Genomic DNA, 20,178 nt, shown 5'->3' on the forward strand with positions numbered 1-20,178 from the left:
ACTCCACATGATCACGTGGAGGGAAAAGACACAGGCAGGAAGGCGCTTGGGGACTGTTGGTAATAACAGCTGGTATTTACGGAGCCCTGTGTAAGCACTTCACATACACTTGGTCACTTAAGTAATCTTAGGTCCCTGACAATTATTTTCATACTACAGAGAGAAAACTGAGGATAATATTATTTTATTGAAAACAGATTTTTCCATATAGTATGTTTTGATTACCATATAGTATGTTTTCATTAACGTTTCCTCTCTTTCTACTCCTTTCAATTTCTCCCTATCTCCTCTCCCATCCGTATCTTCCCTCCCCACACCTTCCTATCTGTACTTAGAAAACAAACAGGCTAGGCCTTCCCCTTCAAATTTCATTCTCTTTACCCAGCATTTATCCCAGCCCCTAAGTCCAACAGAGAGGCACTCCCTTGAAACACATAGCCCATTCTGTATAGGGAAACAGGTAGGCTCGGTAGGCTCACTGGAGCTCTTCACCTCTCCCTCCTCTCCCATGAACCAACCCTCCCGAGTCTCTTCCCCAGTTCAGCAGCACACCATGCGCTGCAGCCTCCCTCCCCTGCCCCTCCCACATCTTCAGTGGATCACTTAGATCTTCCCCTCCACCCTTTCTTCCCCCGACTCATCCCAGACCCCAACACCAGCAGGCATGCTCTGGGGACCCACAGCACATCCTGGCCAGGGAAGCAAGTAGCCTACACATAAATCTTCACCTCTCTTCCAAATGCCACCCCCTAGTATCAACCCCACCTCTATAGCAGACATCCTATTGTGGCCTTCCCTTCCTCTCTGCCCCATCTCCAGTGGATCACACAGATCTTTCCTCCCACCTTCCTCCCCACTCATCCTGCTATTGCAGCCCCCAACTCCAGCAGGCTTTCTCTGTCAACCTGCCAAGCCTGACAGAGACATTAGTAGGCCAGTGAAGCAGGTGGGTAAACATCAGATCTTCAGTCTCTCTCTCTCTCCTCCATATCCAATCCCCCAGTCTCATTGCCAGCTCTGGAGCAGACTACCTGCTACAGCCTCTCCTTACTCTATTATCCCTGTGGTACTTAGTAGCCCCTGCTTTCCCACCTCCAGTGGACCCCGTCAGGTCTCCCAGTCCATTCCCATTCCTAAGTGTCACCTCCCAATACCTAGAAACACATTTTACATGGAACCCCAGTTCCACACAGCCAGAATATCAGAAGAATTTCCAACTACCACACTTTACTAAGATCCAAAGAAAGCAACAGAAACTAAGGAAGAAAACACCCACCCAACAAACACAAGACTAGATACCAGTACGTAGAATTACAATCTCCCCAAACCCAGATGCTTATATGTTAGCATAAAAACATCAATAACAGTCTGGACAATATGTCTACACTAGAGCCCAGCAACCCTACCACACCAGGACCTAAATATTCCAGTATACCTGAAGCACAAAAGAAAGACCTTAAACAGCCTTTAGGAAGATGATAGAGCTCCTTAAAGATGAAATGAACAAGTTCCTAAAAGAAACATAAGAAAATACAAACAGTGAAAGGAAATGAATAAAGAAGCTCAAGACCTGAAGGTGGAAATAGAATCAATATAGAAAATCTAAACCAAGGAATATCTGGAAATGAAGTATTTAAAAACTCAAACAGGAACCTCAGAGATAAGCCTTATCAACAGAAGAATACAAGAGATGGAAGAAAGAATATTAGGCATTGAAGGCCCAATAAAAGGGATACCTCACACAATAACATGTTAAATCTAAAAAAATTCCCCCTAGGATAAAACATCCAGGAAATCTGGAATACCATAAAAAATCAGATCTAAGAAAAACTGTAATAAAGGAAGGAGAAGAAATCCAGGTCAAAGGCACAGAAAATATTTGCAACAAAATCATAGAAGAAAAATTCCATAACTTAAAGGAGGTGCCTATCAAGATACAAGAAGCTTACAGAACACCAAATAGATGAGACCACAAAAGAAATTCCCCTTAGCCTGCAATAATCAAAACACTAAATGTACACAACAAAGAAAGAATATTAAAAGCTGCAAGGGGGAAATAAAAAAATAAAGTTTTTCTAGAATTGAATGGAAAAGAATACACAACATATCCAAACTTATGGGACACAATGAAGGCTGTTCTAAGAGACAAGTGAATAGCACTAAGTGCCTACATTTTAAAAAAATGGAGCGATCTCATACTAGTAACTTATTAGCACAACTGAAAACTCTTGAGGAAAAAGAAGATCTCACATATAAAAGAAGTAGACGGGAAGAAATACTCAAACTCAGGGTTGAAATATGTAAAAGCAGAAACAACAACAATAAAAAATAAATGAAACAAAGAGTTGGGTTTTTGAGAATATTATTAATAATGACAAGTCCTTATTGAAATTAACTAAAAAGAAGAGAGAGAAAAGATCCAAACAACAAGATAAGGAATGAGAAGGGGGCATAACAATAGCTACTAAGGAAATCCAGAGCATCTGAAGGACATACTTTAAATACCTATACTCCACCAAATAGTAAAATCTAAACAAAATGGATAATTTTCTTGATACATATCACTTACCAAAGTTAAATCAAGATCAGATAAGGAATTTAAACAGACCTATAACCCCTAGTAAAGTATAAGAAGTACTTAAAAGTCTCCCAACAAAAATAGCTCAGGGCCAGAAAGTTTTATGGAAGAATTCCACCAGACTTTCAAAGGAGGGTTAACACCAATAATCTTCAAATTATTCCACAAAATAAAAACAGATGGAACATTACCCAATTTATTTTATGACCCAAACAACATGAAGACCTAGCAAGGAAAGAGAGTTACAAACCTATGTAAATACTCTTAATAAAATACTTGCAAACTGAATCCAAGATCACATCAAAAAGATCATCCACCATGATCAAGGAGGCTTCATCCCAGAGATGCAGGGATGGTTCAATATACATGAATTAATTAACGCAATCCACCATATAAACAAACTGAAAGACAAAAACCACATGACCATCTCATTAGATGCTGAGAAGACCTTTGACAAAATCCAACAACATTTCATCATGAAAGTCTTGGAGATTAAGGATACAAAGGACATACTTCAACATATTAAAAGGCAGTTTACAGCAAGCCCATAGCCCCCATCAAATGGAAAGAGACTCCACTAAAATCAGGAACAAGACAAGTTTTTCCACTCTCTTCATATTTATTCAATGTCGTACTTAAGGTTTTAGCTAAAGCAATAAGACTGCTGAAAGAAATCAAGTGAATACAAGTGGAAAGAAAGAAGTCAAAGTATCTTTATTCACAAATAATATTCACAGAGATCACCCATGCTCAATTAATCAGTAGGAATAATAAAATAAAAATGGCTATCCAACCAAAAGCAATCTATAGACTCAATGCAATCATCATCAAAATTCTTTACAGATGTTGAAAGGATAATCTTCAACTTCATATGGAAGCACACACACACACACACACACACACAACAATTTCAAATGATAAAAGAACTGTGGGACATATCATTTTACCTTGATTTCAAGTTGCAGTGCAGCACCATATCAATAAAAGCAGTATGGTGTTGGCACAAAACTAGACACATTGATCAATGGAACTAAATTGAAGACCCAGACATAAACCCACACATCTTTGAACACCTGATTTTTGATAAAGAAGCCAGAAACACACACTGGAAAAAAAAGCCAGCATCTTTACCAAATGATGTAGGTCAAACTGGATGGTTGCATGTAGAAGAATCCAAACATATCAATACTTATCACCTTTCTCAAAACTCAACTTCAATTGACTCTAAGATCTCAATCCCAAACCAGATACACTGAACATGATAGAAGATAAAGTGGGGAATAGACTTGAACTTATTGGCACAGAAGACTTTCTGAACAGAACACTGTTAACGCAGACACTAAGATCAACAATTAATAAATGGAACATTGTGAAGCTTAAAGGCTTCTGTATGCAAATAACACTGTCAGTCAGACAAAGCACAGCATACAGAATGGGAAATGATTTTACCAACTACACATCCAATAGAGGGTTAATATCTAACAATTATAAAGAGCTCAAAATATACTGTGTACCAATGAAATAAACAACCTAGTTAAGAAATGGAATGCATATGTAAACAGAAACGTTTCAAAAGAGGAAACTGAAATGGCCAAGAAACACTTAACTAAATGTTCAACATAGTCATCAGGGAAATGCAAATCCAGTCTACTTTGAGATGTTGTCTTATATGCATCAGCTCATACTGATGCGCATGCATGGTAAGAACACTCATCCATTGCTGATGGGAGTGCAAACCGATACAGAGAGTATGAAATCTGGGGCAGTTTCTTGGGAAGGTTGGACTCAATCAACCTCAAGATCCAGCTACACCATTCTTGAGCATATACTCAAAAGATGCTTCAACCTATCACAGAGATGTTTTCTCAACCATGTTCACTGGAGTTGAAAACAAACTCAACAGAAGAATGGATAAAGAAAATATGGTACATTTACATAATGGAGTATTACTTGGTATTAACATAATAAAATCATGAATTTCACGAGTAAACAGATGAAAATAATCATATTGAGTGATGTAACCCATATCTAGGAGACAAACTATGATATGATATCCATTTATATGGGGATATTATCTTTTAAGTCAGTGATAACCAAGCTACAATTCATAGAACCACAGATTTTAGGTATAAAGTAAGGGACTTGAGGGGACAGATAGCTCTCTTCAGGAAAGGGAAATAGAATAGATAATTATGGATGAATGAGAGGAATGAAGTTTGGAATGGGAGGATCAAGTGAAGAAGAGGAGAAAAGAGGGGATGAGGAAGGGAATATGGGGATGGGCAGCTAAAATTAAGAGGCATTTGAGGGGTCATATGGAAACCTCATACAATAGAAACTTTCTAAAATATATACATATATGAAAATGATCTGAATGAAACTGCCAAAGAACGAGACCCACCTGGTCACCTCTTGTCACCAAATGAAACTCCCAGTATGAGGATTTGGTTACATATAATTTGAGTTGTTGGCCAAAGGGGTCGCATGGAAATCCCCAAGCAACCCAAACTGTTGCCAAGACTGTTGTTCTCCACAAACTGACAATAGGGCCCCGTTGACAAAAACATTTACACAACTCATTGAACACTGGGAAGTTGAGTTGGTGCTACATTGAGCTTTCACATACTGGCTAGTATTCTTGTGCCAGAGGCATTCCGCAAGATAGCAAAGGAGAAACAGAAACACCAACCCAGCTACGAATCCTTACACTTAGCAATGGTGTCCTGCCTGAAGATATACTAGTGTAATCGTGGTGCAAAGTCTGTGGGAATAACCAATCTGTATCTGACTTGATTAAAGGCCCATTCCATGAGATGGAACCCATTCTGCTTGGGTGACAAAGAACTTGTGACGACATAGCCCATGGGCCTAGGGGAAAACCAACTACTACTCTTCTACAAAAGAAACATAGCAATAAAGTGACTCCTAATGACATTCTGCTATATTCATGGGTCAGTGCCTTGTTCAGCCGGAATCAGAGAACCTTTCTCCTGTAGCAGATGAAACACAGAGTCCCATAGGCAGTCAATATGCAGAGAGTGATAAACCATGGAACACTCAGCCCTAAATGGGATGTTTCCATCAAATTCCAACCCTCGGGACTTGGGAAACCCTGAGGAAGAAGAGATAGAAAACATGTAAGAGTCAGAAAAGATCTAGGACATGAAGGAAACAAGGCCTTCTAAGTACAACAGGACCAGGGCAATATGAACTCACTGAGGCAGCAGGCACAGGGCCTTCAGGGATCTGCACCAGATGGGGGTCCTAAAGCTGATAGAAGTAGACTTGTACCCCCATTCATAATCAAGAAGCTGTCTCCAACTGATAAGTACTTGTAAAAGGAAAATTAGGTTTCTCCAAGAGAATATCTCCAGCCTGTAGGGTGAAGGCTCTAAGTAGGCACCCACTCTACTTCTCCATGTTCAATGAGTTGTATCTGAGGTATTTTCAGCAACAAGGTCTTGTTGTGGGCCGAGGCTTATAATTTTGCTTCAGGCAATACACGAGCAAACAGAAGAGTTTAGCTGGTAGTTCCGGCAGTGCCGAGTCCAGAGGCTCTGGCATTAAGTATTCAAACTTGCTTTCCCATTCTAGCTTTGATTCCTATCTACATATAATGCAATAGCAAGCAACTAAACATCCCAGTGTTTTTCAACCCAAGACAGAAGGTGAGAATACACACCCTCACAGTGAGCCCCAGGGAATGGGAGGGTGGTTCGAAAAGGTATAGTCACCAACTATTGTTTTCATAATACCGATGACAGAATTAAAGCTGAACAAAAATCTTAGCCCATGGGATGTGCTGAAAAAAAAAACACTAAGAACATATTTTCAGAAAGTTGATAAACACTGCCACTCCCTGACCTTTAGTCTGCTGTTAACTAACTGTGAAGCCCAGGAGATGCACAAAACTAAATTCAGCTGCATGTCTTGAGGTGCAATAGATCATTCTCAAGCCAGTGTTTTCCAAAAACACTCTCTGAAGCCTTACTAGTGTCAGTGTCAATGTTCTGGGAGAAAAGAGAAAATACAGAGCAGGAATTGCCATAAAAGGGAAACCAGATTCGATTTAAAAGATAGTCTTCTGTGTAGAGTCAGGTTGTCATCCCTATCTAGTTATAGTCCCATTTCAAATGTGAGGTGATGGTAGATGTCCTTCCTCTGGCTCTTGTGTGTGGTTCTCGGGATGAAACCCAGGACCTTGGGGATGCTAGACTAACCATCATCCCACCGTGTATTCTCCTTCCAACTTCCTCTCCTTTTTGTTCCCCACATCCTTTTCTTCTCTTCGTGGAAACCAGAGCTCTACTGTCATCTGACTAAAAGTCTTCAGGGTCTTCCACATTTTCACAGCTGCCTACACCTTCACAGCAATGATCTCACATGGGTGGTCTAATTTTACACAGACTAAGTTTCAGGGAACTACATACCAAGACCAACATCATACAATCAGTTAAAGAAGGACCAGACTCTACCTCTGTCTTTTTTTTAAAATCCTACATGCTGTCCAATCTATAAGTGGTTCATGAAGTTGGATTTGCCATAAAATCATAGTTTTAAAGACTCAGAAATCTTAAATTTGAATGACTAGTAGATGGGGCTTAAGAGCTGTGTCTCTTAAGTGTTTTCCAGGTGATTCTGGTATGGAGTCAAATTTAGGATTATTACCAAATCATGCTTGTCTTGGTGCACCTTGATGTGGCAGAAGGGATAGGCTCTTGGGAAACAAGCAGGACCAGGTAATCCTGGGCAAGTTATATAACCCCTTAAAGCCTCTTATTTCTGCATCTGTGAAATGGAGGTAATGCTGTATGACATGACAACCACAAAGATTTGGAAAATGGTATGTCAAGTGAGAATATGTACATATACATACATACATACATACATACATACATACATACATCTTGTAATCACCACTGCTTCAGTCAGAAGGGTGAACACCTCCTGCGTTGCTCTGTTATTACCAAGAAGAAGGAGGTGTGTGGCAAAAATATCAATGTTTCTAAGGTTTTCCTCATGTATATTTACAGTATATAGAGCCAATCCACTTATTAGCAACAGTCTCTAGGTCTCCCAAAGAGCACAGTTCCTCCTCTGCTAGGGTTGTCTTCTTATTAGTAAAGCCCTGGGAGTCCGCACTTCTGTTGTAGAGATGAATGAAGGATCAACTAGTTTTGAGGCAATGGCTCTCAGAAGGGATTAGATAAACAGAACAGAAATAAGTTAGTGCTTGTGAATGAGAAATCACTCTGCGTGATTTTCTAACAAGGTGAATATGCCATGATTAAAACACATATTCTTTATAGTTTGTGATTCATATTGTTGGTCTCATCGATGTTGAAAGCTGCTTTTGTGAAATTTTAAGGACAGACAAAAAGCTAAAAACCTTCAACAAATGGTGTGAAAGAGAAAGGGAAAGTGAGGTTGGAAATACATTTTTCAGAGAACTAGGAGAATAGGTTTATATAATTGCACATTTAAGTTACTGATTTCCAAGTGTGTTTTAAGATAGGGCTTTTTCCTGCTAAAAATGAAACAATAAATCACTGATATAAAGCTAACTAAGTGATTACTTTATAACCAGGATAGAATTTGTGTATTTTATCTCTGTAGAAAGGCATGTTTCAGCCTTTCTTTTGTTAATCAATCTCTCTCTTGTCCTCCTGAGAGGATACACAATGCACTTACGATCTCTATTCCTGCATCACCTCAGCTGCCTCTGCTCATCTCCATTCCTCCACCAATCACCTCTATCTCCCTGTCCTTATGTTCATTTCAGAAAATTTAGGTTGGCTTGACTGAAACACACATGGGATGCTGTAGAAGGAAGGATTCAAACTTACACCCTTTATGAATTCACATTAAGTTGCAGTTTTTTGATGTTTCCAGTGTGATTGATTTGATTTATTGTTTTTATCTCCCTTCTGGAGGAAGTATTTTCATTCCAGATTTAATTTCCTTTCTGTTCCTGCTGTCATTACCCAGGGAAGAGTTGATGCTTCAGTCCTCTTGGCTGGTACAAGACCTTCCATGAGAGAAGTCTCAGTGGCTCCAGGGCTGTCTACTTCAAACCTCTTATAATGGAGCCTATAAAGATCTTTCTAAAGAAGAGTTTTGAGTGTCTCTTTCTATTACTAAGTCTTTCCTAGACATTTACTGTTTGTTGTAGTCCTAGCTGCCACATATCCTACATGATCATTTATAAAACTACCTTTTGCTTGCTTTCAGTCTGTGATCCAATCTCTCTCCAGCCAAATCATGCTACTTTTAGTTTTCAAATGAAACCTGAGATTTACTACCTCAACACGGCATAGCTCCTTGCATGAGAAATAAGTCAGTAATATTCAGTTGCAATTTCTATGTGTGGAGTGCATTTATGGTAAACAAAGGTATAATTTACCTTTACTCCCAAAGCAAACAAATCACAATTGTGCGACTCTAACTTAAAGAGGCACACTCATAATTCACAGTAGAACATTATCTCTCTATATTTACTCATGTAGCAGTTTTTATCTTCAGCTGCTGAGATAGGATTTTTCATTTAGTTACCAAGGTACATGAGGCCAGCTGGCAGGAAGAACCAGGGAGAAAACTTGCCAGGTTGAGCTATCATGCAATGAAACTATTGAAACCTAATTTGCTGACCTGTCTTGTTGATTTTGGTTCATTTGCAAACATAATATTGTAGAAACAACACTGACATGGATATTAGAAGAACTGGAATTTAGTCCCATTTTTGACATGATCACAAGATCATGCACATTTTCTGATCCTCAGATTTTTATTTACAAGACACTGAACAGTGTGCACAGACAAGGAATCATAACCCCCTGTTTCTTGCAATTCATCCCTTTCCATATATTTATTTGCTTTATGATTTTTTACTATTCCCGAAAGTTTTACAAATTTCATAATTCCATTTCAATAAACCAAGAGTCCAAGATGGCAGTATTTTAAAAGATTTATTTTTACTTGAGTGTCTATGTATGTGTATCTATGAGTGTTTGCTATGGGTGTGCAGATGTTTATGGAGGCCAGAAGAGGGTGTCTGATCCTTTGGAGGTAGAGTTATAGGTGGCTGTGAACCTCCTAACATGGCATTGAGGAAGGGAGTTGAATCCTCTGAAATAGGAGGAGTCATCTTTCCAGCCACACTAGTACTATTTATAAATAATCACAAATATTTTTGCCAATAATTATAAAATACCACAAGTGTTGCTTTTAAAGGTATGTGGATACCTTCTAAGACCCCCTGCAATCTTGAGAAAAATAAAATTCATTACCTTTAAACCTAGGATTCATATATCACATACATAAGGAAACTTCTGATAGATATGTGTATCTCCTCTCCCTTCTCCTATCTGAAAAATGTTGAACATGCCCCCTCCTGCATCACTGTCCTAACACGTATGAAGGCTGACTGTATCCGCTTTCCTCTCTCTTGCATAAACTTTATCTCACATCTCATGTCTCGTAACAGTTTACACTGCATTTTTTCTTGTAAATAATCATGTAGATTTAAGTTTTAAATAAGTGTAAATTTAAAAGAGATCACTGAAACATGTTTCATATAAGTTGTTACAGATTCAGACTCGGTAAATATCCTCCCACTTGGGGCATGTAACAGAATGTGCTAAATAATAGCATTCAGGAAGCCTGGCGGGTGGTGGCACACACCTTTAGTCCCAGCACTCGGGAGGCAGAGGGAGGCAGATCTCTGAGTTCGAGGCCGGGCTGGACTGACAGCCTCCAAAACAATACAGAGAAACCCTGTCTCATAAAACCAAAAACCAAAAACAAAAAACAAAACCATTCAGGAAACCCGCTCACTCTACAACGTAGATTGTGCATCATAGTTCAAAAAGTGAGCCCTAAAATGCAGAAGACAAGTTCATGGCAAATGAACTAATAATTTATCATCTTACCAAGACTTCAAGTACAATGAATTGATACCAGAAACCAATCCCTTTTATATTCCTGGACTTTAAAGATTACCTGTCTGAAAACTATGCTTCTTATAAATTGTGTGAATTTTCAATATAGTTTCAGACAATAAGGAGGCATATTCTTCTACCTGAGTTACTTTGAATTTCTATGTAGATGAAAATGAGTGTCTGAAAACACACAATCCCACGCCCCACCCACCCCTCTGCCTCATTCTCCTCCTGCCTTCCTCCATCTATTCCTTTCCAAATTTCAGGGACATTTGAGCTACAGGTATTTCAAACTTCATCTTCAATGCATGGTATTCAAGAATTTGTATTCTCCCACATTCAAGTATCATTCAAGGAATAAAGAAACCAAACAAAACCAAACCCGCCTGTAGTCCCACATTTCCTTAACACTAACATGGAATACAGTAACCACAACATTCACTGAAATTACAATCTTCAAATCTACTACTCTTTATAAACTCTAGAAGGTAACTGAGTAACTCTGAGAAGCTTATTCACATATAGGCACAGCATTTCAGGACAGTACTTACTTGGCATAAGCCGCTGATGCACATATCCAGTGATTCTGTATAGCAACGGGTGCCATCTAAGACCTTTGGTGCTAGTTCAACGATCAGGCTGGTTCCTTTGGCTTGACACTTGAGTGAACATGGGTTGTCAGGGTCATTAGACACAGGAAGCCATTCATAAAACTGGCCATGGTACTTGACATCGTTATGAGCAGAACACTGCTGAGCTCGAAAATCACCTGCTTCTGGTGGACAGTCCTGGAGAAGTAGAGGACAAGGCACAAGTACACATTATAAGAATAATCTCAAATAGAAAATTGGAACATCTGTGCTGTCTGTGAAAGTCACAGAAAAGAAAGTGAATGCCCTGATTATTACAGATGAACTCATTGTGTCTCTTTAGAGGTTAGATGATTATTTTGGCCCTTGAAATGCAAAGACCTGGGGAAGAAATAACCTTTAGAGGTTTTCTTATTGAAGTCAAATGAGAAAGCAACTAGCTTGAAATAAAACTTTGCATTGACACGAGGGCAAAGTAGCCATCCTGAAATACTTTCTGAAAGATGTCTGCTCGCCCATCATCTCTTCAACATTATGACATTGCAATTCATTCTAATTTTCGATAGCTGAAAGCATTTTTGTCTCTTTCCATCCTGAAAATAAGAGATATGACACTGTTTATTTTTATCATACTGGGGATTGATGTGATGACTTCATGTACCATAGGCAAGAAGAAAGAGCTCTGTTGAACTATATCTCTAGATCTTTATATTTAAAAATTATGAGTATGTTTTTTTATTCTGAATGTGCATACCTGGAGCTGTTTGTCCTGAGTGTATGTATTTGTACCACGTGCATGCTTTGCACGTGCAGAGGCTCAAAGAGGATATCATATCTGGAACTAGAGTTCCAGAAGGCTGTGAGTTGTCATGTGGGTGCTAGAAATTGAACCCAGGTCCTCCAGAAGAGCATCTAGAGGTCTTAACTACCAAACTATATCTGCAGCCCCACCTAGACTTTTAAAGTTTATTTACTGATTGGTTGATTAGCAAGGCTACCCTTGCTTTTCACTCTATAGCCAAAGCTGATCTGGAACCTCTGCCTCAGCCTCATGAGAACTAAGATTATGGATGTAGCCATTATGCCTACCTAAAACAAATGACAAGTCTTTGTTTTCGTAGAAAAGTTATAACTTTATTTAAAAGTATGTAGGGTCATTTGTGACCTATCTTCTTGAACTTACATTTCCTAGGTTCTAAAATTAACATAGGGAACAATGAAGAGAGACAATCCTTTCTGTGGGAATTGCTTTAGGAGTTGGTAAGGCAGAGAAGAGAGGACACAGATGTTTTCCTTAGATGGATGTGTGGCAGTGAGACTTCCCATGCTCTGTACAGAGGCAATGATGACACTCTGCTCACAATGTTGTGTGAGAAGGTTACGGGGATAGGCCAGTCATTGACTGACATGAGGAAGATATCCAGTAGCAATTACTTTGAATAATTAATGAGGTGTTTGACAACAAAGACCTGGAGAATTAGAACATTCTATTAATTTAAATTTCAGATAATATTGATAGAGGCTGATGGAAAATAAAAGCCTCTGAATATATATTTCATAAGGGGAAACTTAAAACATAAAATTATTATTAACAGTGGTTATTGTCTAATAGATGATAAAACTCAGGAAGAGAAAGCAAAATCAAGCTTTAAAAAGGGAGAAATGGAGAGAAATAGGAGGGAGTTTTAAGAGGGGAGGGGAAATGGAAATCAATACAGGAGAGGTAGAATGGACAAATAACAATAAGGATGTTTGAAAAAGCCTTGAGGAATCATATTACTTTGTATTTACCTGAAACTACATGCAATACATGTAAGTGTGCATATGGATAAATATGTGAATGTATATATACCTATGCATGTACATGAATGCATATACGTACATAATATATTTATGTAAGTATTGAAATGACATTATAACACTTGGGCTGACAATGCTCCTCACAAGATCCACACACTGTCTAATAAAAACCGTAGAACCAGGCATGAGAAAACCTCTTTTGAGTTGTTGGTCAGTACAGTCCAAGAGACTCACATAACAGTATAGACCAATGTGATTACCCTCAGTTACCTCCCAAAGGTAGAAGGTAAAGTCACTATTGCTGAAGACGCCACCTCTGACATAGAACTCAGAAGATTCAAGTTGGATCTAACCTGGAAGGCTTCCTTCCTGAAGTTTAGTTTTCAAAGTATCAGAAGGTGCTAATTCAAGCTGCAATCAATAGCAGTACTTGGTTGTGACTTCTATGAATCACAACAATGACCAGCATGACAAGATCTTCCTAAAAATACAATAGTGGCACTCATATCTTGGCAGGAACCAATAGCTCTCTAATTGGACTTATGGCCTGCTCAACAGGAGGGAGATCATGCCTGCTAAGGGAAACATAGCCAACTACCAAGGATGGTGCAGCTCTTAGAAGAGAATGGAGTACTACACAGCGGAGAAAAACAATGGAATCTTTAAATTTGCAGGCAAATGGATGGCACTACAGGAAACCATCCTGAGTAAGGTAACCCAGACACAAAAAGACAAACATGGTATGTACTCACTCATATATGGATTTTAGATATGGATCAGGGGAGTGTCAGCCTACAATCCCAGTGCCAGTGAGTCTGGGAAACAAGGAAGTTCCCAAGAGGGATGCATGATATCCCAGAGAAGTGGAATGAGGCAAGATCTCCTAAGTACATTGGGAACATCAGGGGGAGGGGAGAGGGAACCAAGAAAAAGAGAGGGGGATAAGAGGAAGGGAGAAGAAGGCTTGGGGGAGCAGGAAGGTTGAATCGAGGAAAGACTAGAGGAGAGCAGGATGAGAGATACCACAATAGAATGAGTCATTATAGGCTTGAGGAGTGAGCTGACTCTAGTGAGATCTCCAGAGATCTACAACGATAACACCAACTAGCAAACTAAAAATAGTGGAGAGACTACATTAATAGTTCTTCCTTGATGATAGGGTTGATGACTATCCTATATGCCATCCTAGAACCTTGATCCAGGGATTGATGGAAGCAGAGACAGATACCCACAGCTAAACACTGAACTGAACTCCTGGAACCTAGTGACAGAGATGGAGGAGTGATGAGAAAAGGGGTCAAGACCATGCTGGCGAAACCCACAAAGACAGCTAATCAGATAAGGGGGAGCTCTTGAATCCCATACTGATGGCTGAGAGGCCAACAGGAGACTGATCCAGACTCCATGAATGTAGTGCCAGGGAGGAGGCTACAGAAATCACTGGGGCCTTGGGTAGTAGATCAGTGTTTACCATGGTTTATGAATGAGCTTTGGGAGCCCATTCCAAATAGAGGGGTGCTCTCTCAGCCTGGAGGGGAAGGGCCTAGGTCCTGCCCAGGATGAAATGACTGACTTTAGAGATTCCCCCCCAAAGAGGTCTCACCCTCCCTGGGGAATGATGTGGGGATTGGGTTGGAGGCGGAGGGACAAGGGAGGAGGGGTGGGAGAGGGAGCTGGGAATGACATGTGAAACATTCACGTTTCTAATTTAAATAAAAACATATATTGAGAGAAAAAAAGAGAACCTGCTCCCTTCACTTAATCAGATCAGCATATTCTTAGATATTTGGAAATTTATTTAAGAATATTCTAAAACCTGTTCTTATATGCACAGATAATTATAGCTCTCTAACTCTCCAACCAAGGAAACTCTCTTTGTAGCAGATGAAGACCATCACAGAAAACTAGTCAAAATGTAGAGATTTAATGATTGTGGCCTACCCAGAATTCCAGTAGATACAGCTGCAACACAACTCCTGCATCTGAAGCTCAGAGAACATCACAATCAGAAAGATTGTAAGAGCCAGAGAACCAGAAAATCTGCTGCAAAATTGTGTCTTTTAGAAGTGACAGGGAAGCTATAGCCATGATACCTAAACAATATGGCTTCCTAAATAAGAGCAGAATAAGGACAAGAGCAATACATATGCTAAGGTGGAGGGTGAAATCTCACAGGGCCCCACCTGTAGACAAAGAACTACTGACTGCTGAGAGAGGGAGAATTAGTCTTTCCCAGAGATGGAACTCTTAAATGGTTATATACTACAAAGTGGTCAGCCCTAAAATGATATACACACAACAACACTAAGCCAACTCAGCAGGTACAATTATATATATACACACATGAGTAACAGTAATAGTAATAACAGTAGTAAGTGTAATATTAATGATAAGAGGCCATGCATTTGAGAGGGAGTGATGGAGGACACAGAAGGGACTAGAGAGACAGGACATGGGAATGGTTGGAGGAAAGGAAGGGAGGGAGGAAAGGGACAAAGAGAAATAGGACTTTTTTTAGGCTGACTTCCAATGAGTCCTAATTTTGTTTTCTGTTGTTGTGTGCTAAGACATTTGGACCCAAACAACTTGAAGAGTAAAGGTTTATTCTAGCTTGGAATTCTAGGTCACACTTCATCATTGGGAGAAGTCAGAGCAAGAACTGGAGCAGAACCTGTGGAGGAATGCTGCTTCCTGGCTTGCTCCCAGACTTAGGCTTAGAAAGATTTCTTACAAAACACAGTTCCACAGGCCGAGAAATGGCATCATCCACAGTGGGCTGAGCCCTCCACATCAATCATCCATCAAGACAGGTTCTCATGGTCTTGGCCAGAGACCAATCTAATTTGGGTATTCTTCAATTGAGGTTCCCTCTTCTCAGGTGAGTATGTTCACTAGTTTTATCCCAGAAAACACCATTCTAACTTTGCTTTTTACTCATTTTAATTTCTACCACTTTGAGTCTTAAACACTTTAGGGAACATGTGAACACAGTTTATCCAGCAGAAGGAGCTGAAGCATCTGTGGGAGTTTCATGTCTTTATCGAGATGAGGGAGCATTTCCATTTACAAATGCGATTGACACTATTCTTAGAACTGGAAAATGCAGAAAATTATCTCTGGTTCACACTCTGACATCTCTTTTTTGTCAGTCTTCTCACCTGGAAAAGATGATTAACTCTGACTTTGGAATTCCCGCCACTTGTTCACTTGTGTCATAGAATAGAGAAGCAAAGATAGTTGGGAGAGGTGTTCTGGACTATTCGAAGCAATTCCCTCAATGTATAGAAAAAAAAACAAGATCCAAAGGAATTTTCACCTATATGTAATGGCTACATTGATGCATTTCATGATACTTTCTATAGCTGTAAACATACCCCTGAGAGCAATGATACACATAAACACTTTTATCACCTTTGTTTTTTTCCAATCAAAAATTTTGTAGAGATGCAAGCATATATTTTATAAAAATCAACAGACGTTATTGAATCCTGGAGTTTGGAACAGGAAACTGAACTTCAGCCTTTTGAATGTCTGAGTTTATTTGTATTTGACAAAATACAACTTCCTGTTGTAAGAAAAGAACTAGAGAGGAATTATTAAACAGGTTCCGGAAGCTCCTTGGGAAGCCAATAGCTCTTAGAAAATTATATGCTGATGATTTAATTGTAAATGATTCAGAAACACATGAGTCAACTTTCTCTCGAGTACACACACTCAAGAAAAGAAGAACTTGGCAAAGGATTCTTTGTTTGAAACCACTTCTCAGGTGTCATTCAGGATATTTATTGAATACCCAGAGGAAGCTCAGAGACAGAGAGTTCCTGTAGCCTCCAATCCCACAGGTGTCCTAAGAAACATCACAATCAACAACACCAACACACTAATAATAACAACATTTATCCTGTAGAAGGCTACCATGCAGAGAGATTTTGGCTTTTAATTATAATTTAGTCTCTTAAACATGTATACTTCCCAGGCCTCTCCCAAGCCAGATTCAGACACCAGTCTCCTAAGGACCCTATACTACTGTGACCTTTTCCTGGGTGTCGCTTTGGGAAAACAGATTTTGGGAGTACTCTTTAGCACAATCCACCTTTCTGAGCCAGATAGTAGTTTTCCTTTACAAGTAAGGAATGCAGAAGACACAGAACCCACACAGCACCCATAAAAAGTTAAAGGTAGAAATAATAGTCTCTTAATGAGATATTTATATTGTGATTTATACATTGCAGCATGGGAGACAAAACCACAGGAAAGTCAGTGATGGGACCAAACACACTCTACTGACAAAAGCAGTGTGGGAAGGATGAAGTGGATGGTGGCTCCTCACCTTCCTGTCCCATTCTGTACTCTGTTCTTCTGGACACTTAGGTCAATGAAGCAGAATGATCTTATTGAAGCATTAAGCACATAGATCATGTTACTTCTCTGCCTCAACTCAGGAACTGACTCCTTACTCAGATCAAAAAAGTCAACTCTTTCACTCAGGAGGAAAGATTGGCTCCATTGTCTCCTTGGCCTGAAAATTTCCACAATCCTTCACAATCCTTCTTCACTTGGGTATGTTCCCACTGGATCCCTTCAGGCTACAGGAACTCATGAATTCTCTTGTTTCAGGACACATGCTGCTTCTACCATCTAGAATTCCTTTTGTCTGTATTACAAGGAACTAATTACTTCAACTTGTCAAGCTTTAACTCAAACACCACCTTTTCAATGAGGCCTATTCTGACCATTCTACATAAAATTACACCCCATTCCTAATACTGATTCCTCATTATCCTGCTCAGTTTTCATTTCTTCTCTACCATTCAATCATCTTTGAGTGCACTATTCATTGTGGAATATTTTTTGTACCCTGTGAAGGTATGCCATTCTGATTGGTTTAATAAAAGGCTGAATGGCCAATAGCTAAGTAGGATTTCCATACACAGAGACACAGGGAAGAAGGGTAGAGTTGCCAGCCAGACATGGAGGAAACAGGAAAAGCAGCAAGACCAGTAAAGAGTAAATGTAATAAAGCCACGAGGCAGACAGAAAATTAATACAAATGGGTTAATTTAAGTTATAAGATCTAGCTAAAAACAAGCCTAAACTGTCAGCTGAGCTTTCATAGTTGATAAGAAGTCTCCATGTGATTATTTGGGAGCTGGCAGGTGGGACAGAAAAATCTGCCTACAAATGGCACCCAACATGGTACCATGTATATCCACATAAGACTTGAGAAAACTTCAAAAAGGGTTTAAACACACAAAAATGGAACCAAATGCAGCTTCCTATTCTCATGTCCCTCATGCCAGCCACAGGATAGAGACATGTCTTATGGTCACAGCCTACAGGGTTGAGCTACCAGCTCACCATGAGCTAAGCTGTACAGTGGATTAACATTTTTTTGCTCATGCAGACAGAAAAGGTTACAGATAGAGCAGGTTCAGATGGAAAAAAACTCCAAACAGGTTGCAGTGTGTTTAACAATCTGCATAGGCTCAAGGGCAAAAAATAAAAAGGATATAGACAGTTATAAAGGTATATAAATAAATAAATAGTTTTACAATAAAAAATTCTTTAAAGAAAGAGTAAAATAATTTTTTAAAAAAGAATAAGCCACACAGAGATGGGAAATACATAGGAAGGTTTGGTCCTGTATGGTATTGTGTTGTCTTTGAATTTTTTCAAATATTGATGAGCTAGTGACAATTGCTGGGAGACATGGGTTTGTAACATGCATTGCTAAGTTAAAACATTCTAGATACTCTAGGAATGCCTTAACTTTAAAAAACAAGTAAAAATATATTAAGTTGGGGAAGAGGTTATGCTTTTGTTTTCACAGAAAATGAAAGACTGTCGATTCATTCAAGGTGAAAGAGGATCAGATTTAATTGGTGAAGATCCCCTGAAAATCCCATCTACAGACATAAAAGAAATAAACATAAGAAACTATAAGACATGTCATATATTTTACTTGTTCAAACATAAAACACAGAAAAATCTTCTTCAACTGGCTGGTACACATCACACATTCATACTTGTATTAATGCAGAGATGTATGTTACCTTTGAAAGTTATGTGTTCTCAGAGCAAGAGGACCAGACGCCAATGAAAACTAGTAGCCCAAGTGATGCAGCCTTTCAGAGTGCATCTGTTACAGTTTCCTCAGAGTTCTGTATTCAAAACAGCTTCAAGGCCGATGGCTGAGATGGTCCAACATCATAGACTACCCCAGACAGGACTTCAGATAAACCTTGTACTTTCCCATTCCATAGAGACTGGACAACAAATAATACAGCTACCTTTCTGAGGATTTAACAATTTTCTCTTAGAGTCTCCCAAAGATTACAGCATCCACAGACAACAGGAAGAAATCTAGATAGCATGATGCCCACATTCCCAAGAGGAGAAGTCAGGGAAGGTTGGCCATTTACTGGGTTCTGGATGTTTTGCATCATTTATGGGGTTTGTTACAAGTTGTTATTGGTAATAGTCAGGGAAAAATCAGAATAAAGGAAAATAGATTCAGGGATGCGATCTTGTTCTTAAAAGAAAAGCAGGGATATAGAAATGATAGAATAAAAAGGTAGCTTATTGAATCTATTTTGAACTAAAATAGCAACTACTAGTCTTAAATATTTTCTATCAGTACAGATTTTTGATACAAATTTAAGGTTATTTTTGTTAGAACATATTGCATATAAGTTTCTACTCTTGTCTAAAGTATTGTCCTATGGAGCTCATTTAGTAATATAAATTTCTAGTCTCCTGAAATTTATTATTATAAAGTTTAAGATAATAAATAAGTACAGGTTAGTAATTAGACACTGATAAAATCAAACTTGTCATTATGTTAGGAATGCTTTCAAGATTAAATAGAGATATTTTAGATAGATAGACAGTCCTCTAACATTTCAAAGAGCTACAGAATATGGCATTTTAAATATCTTGTTAACATAGGGCTTTTCATGACAATGAGACATGTCTGCTTTGGCAGCACCAATTTACTTCTGAGAAGGTGATGGGCACTGAAGAAACTCCATATGGAGTTTGCTTTCAGTGTGGCAAAACTGGTTGTTTGGGCGAGAAATTGATCTTGTCTTGACTGCTGACAGTATGCTGTACAAACTGGACAAGCAGGACACAAAAGAAAAGACAGTAAGCTTTGCCAAGATACGGTGGGACAGCCATTCAAAATTCCTGCTTCATAGAAATGTCTGCCAAACATTCTACATGGGAAAGTCACTGCTGAACTTTACCAAGACTAGGTAGAACAGTCTTTCAA

The 20,178-nt window shown here is 39.0% G+C and overlaps 1 protein-coding gene across 4 annotated transcripts in view; it reads right to left on the reverse strand.

Annotated features, from left to right (window-relative positions):
* Adamtsl1 (ADAMTS like 1) overlaps positions 1-20,178 on the reverse strand; it is an 880,796-nt gene that overhangs the window by 277,497 nt on the left and 583,121 nt on the right. For all 4 annotated transcript variants that reach the window (XM_040757202.1, XM_040757201.1, XM_040757200.1 and 1 more), the window contains one exon: positions 11,067-11,303. In XM_040757202.1, coding sequence (XP_040613136.1) covers positions 11,067-11,303 — 237 coding nt within the window. The remainder of the gene's footprint in view (positions 1-11,066; positions 11,304-20,178) is intronic.

This window comes from Mesocricetus auratus, unplaced genomic scaffold (genome assembly GCF_017639785.1).
Source record: "Mesocricetus auratus isolate SY011 unplaced genomic scaffold, BCM_Maur_2.0 Super-Scaffold_100014, whole genome shotgun sequence".
NCBI classification, from domain to species: domain Eukaryota; kingdom Metazoa; phylum Chordata; class Mammalia; order Rodentia; family Cricetidae; genus Mesocricetus; species Mesocricetus auratus.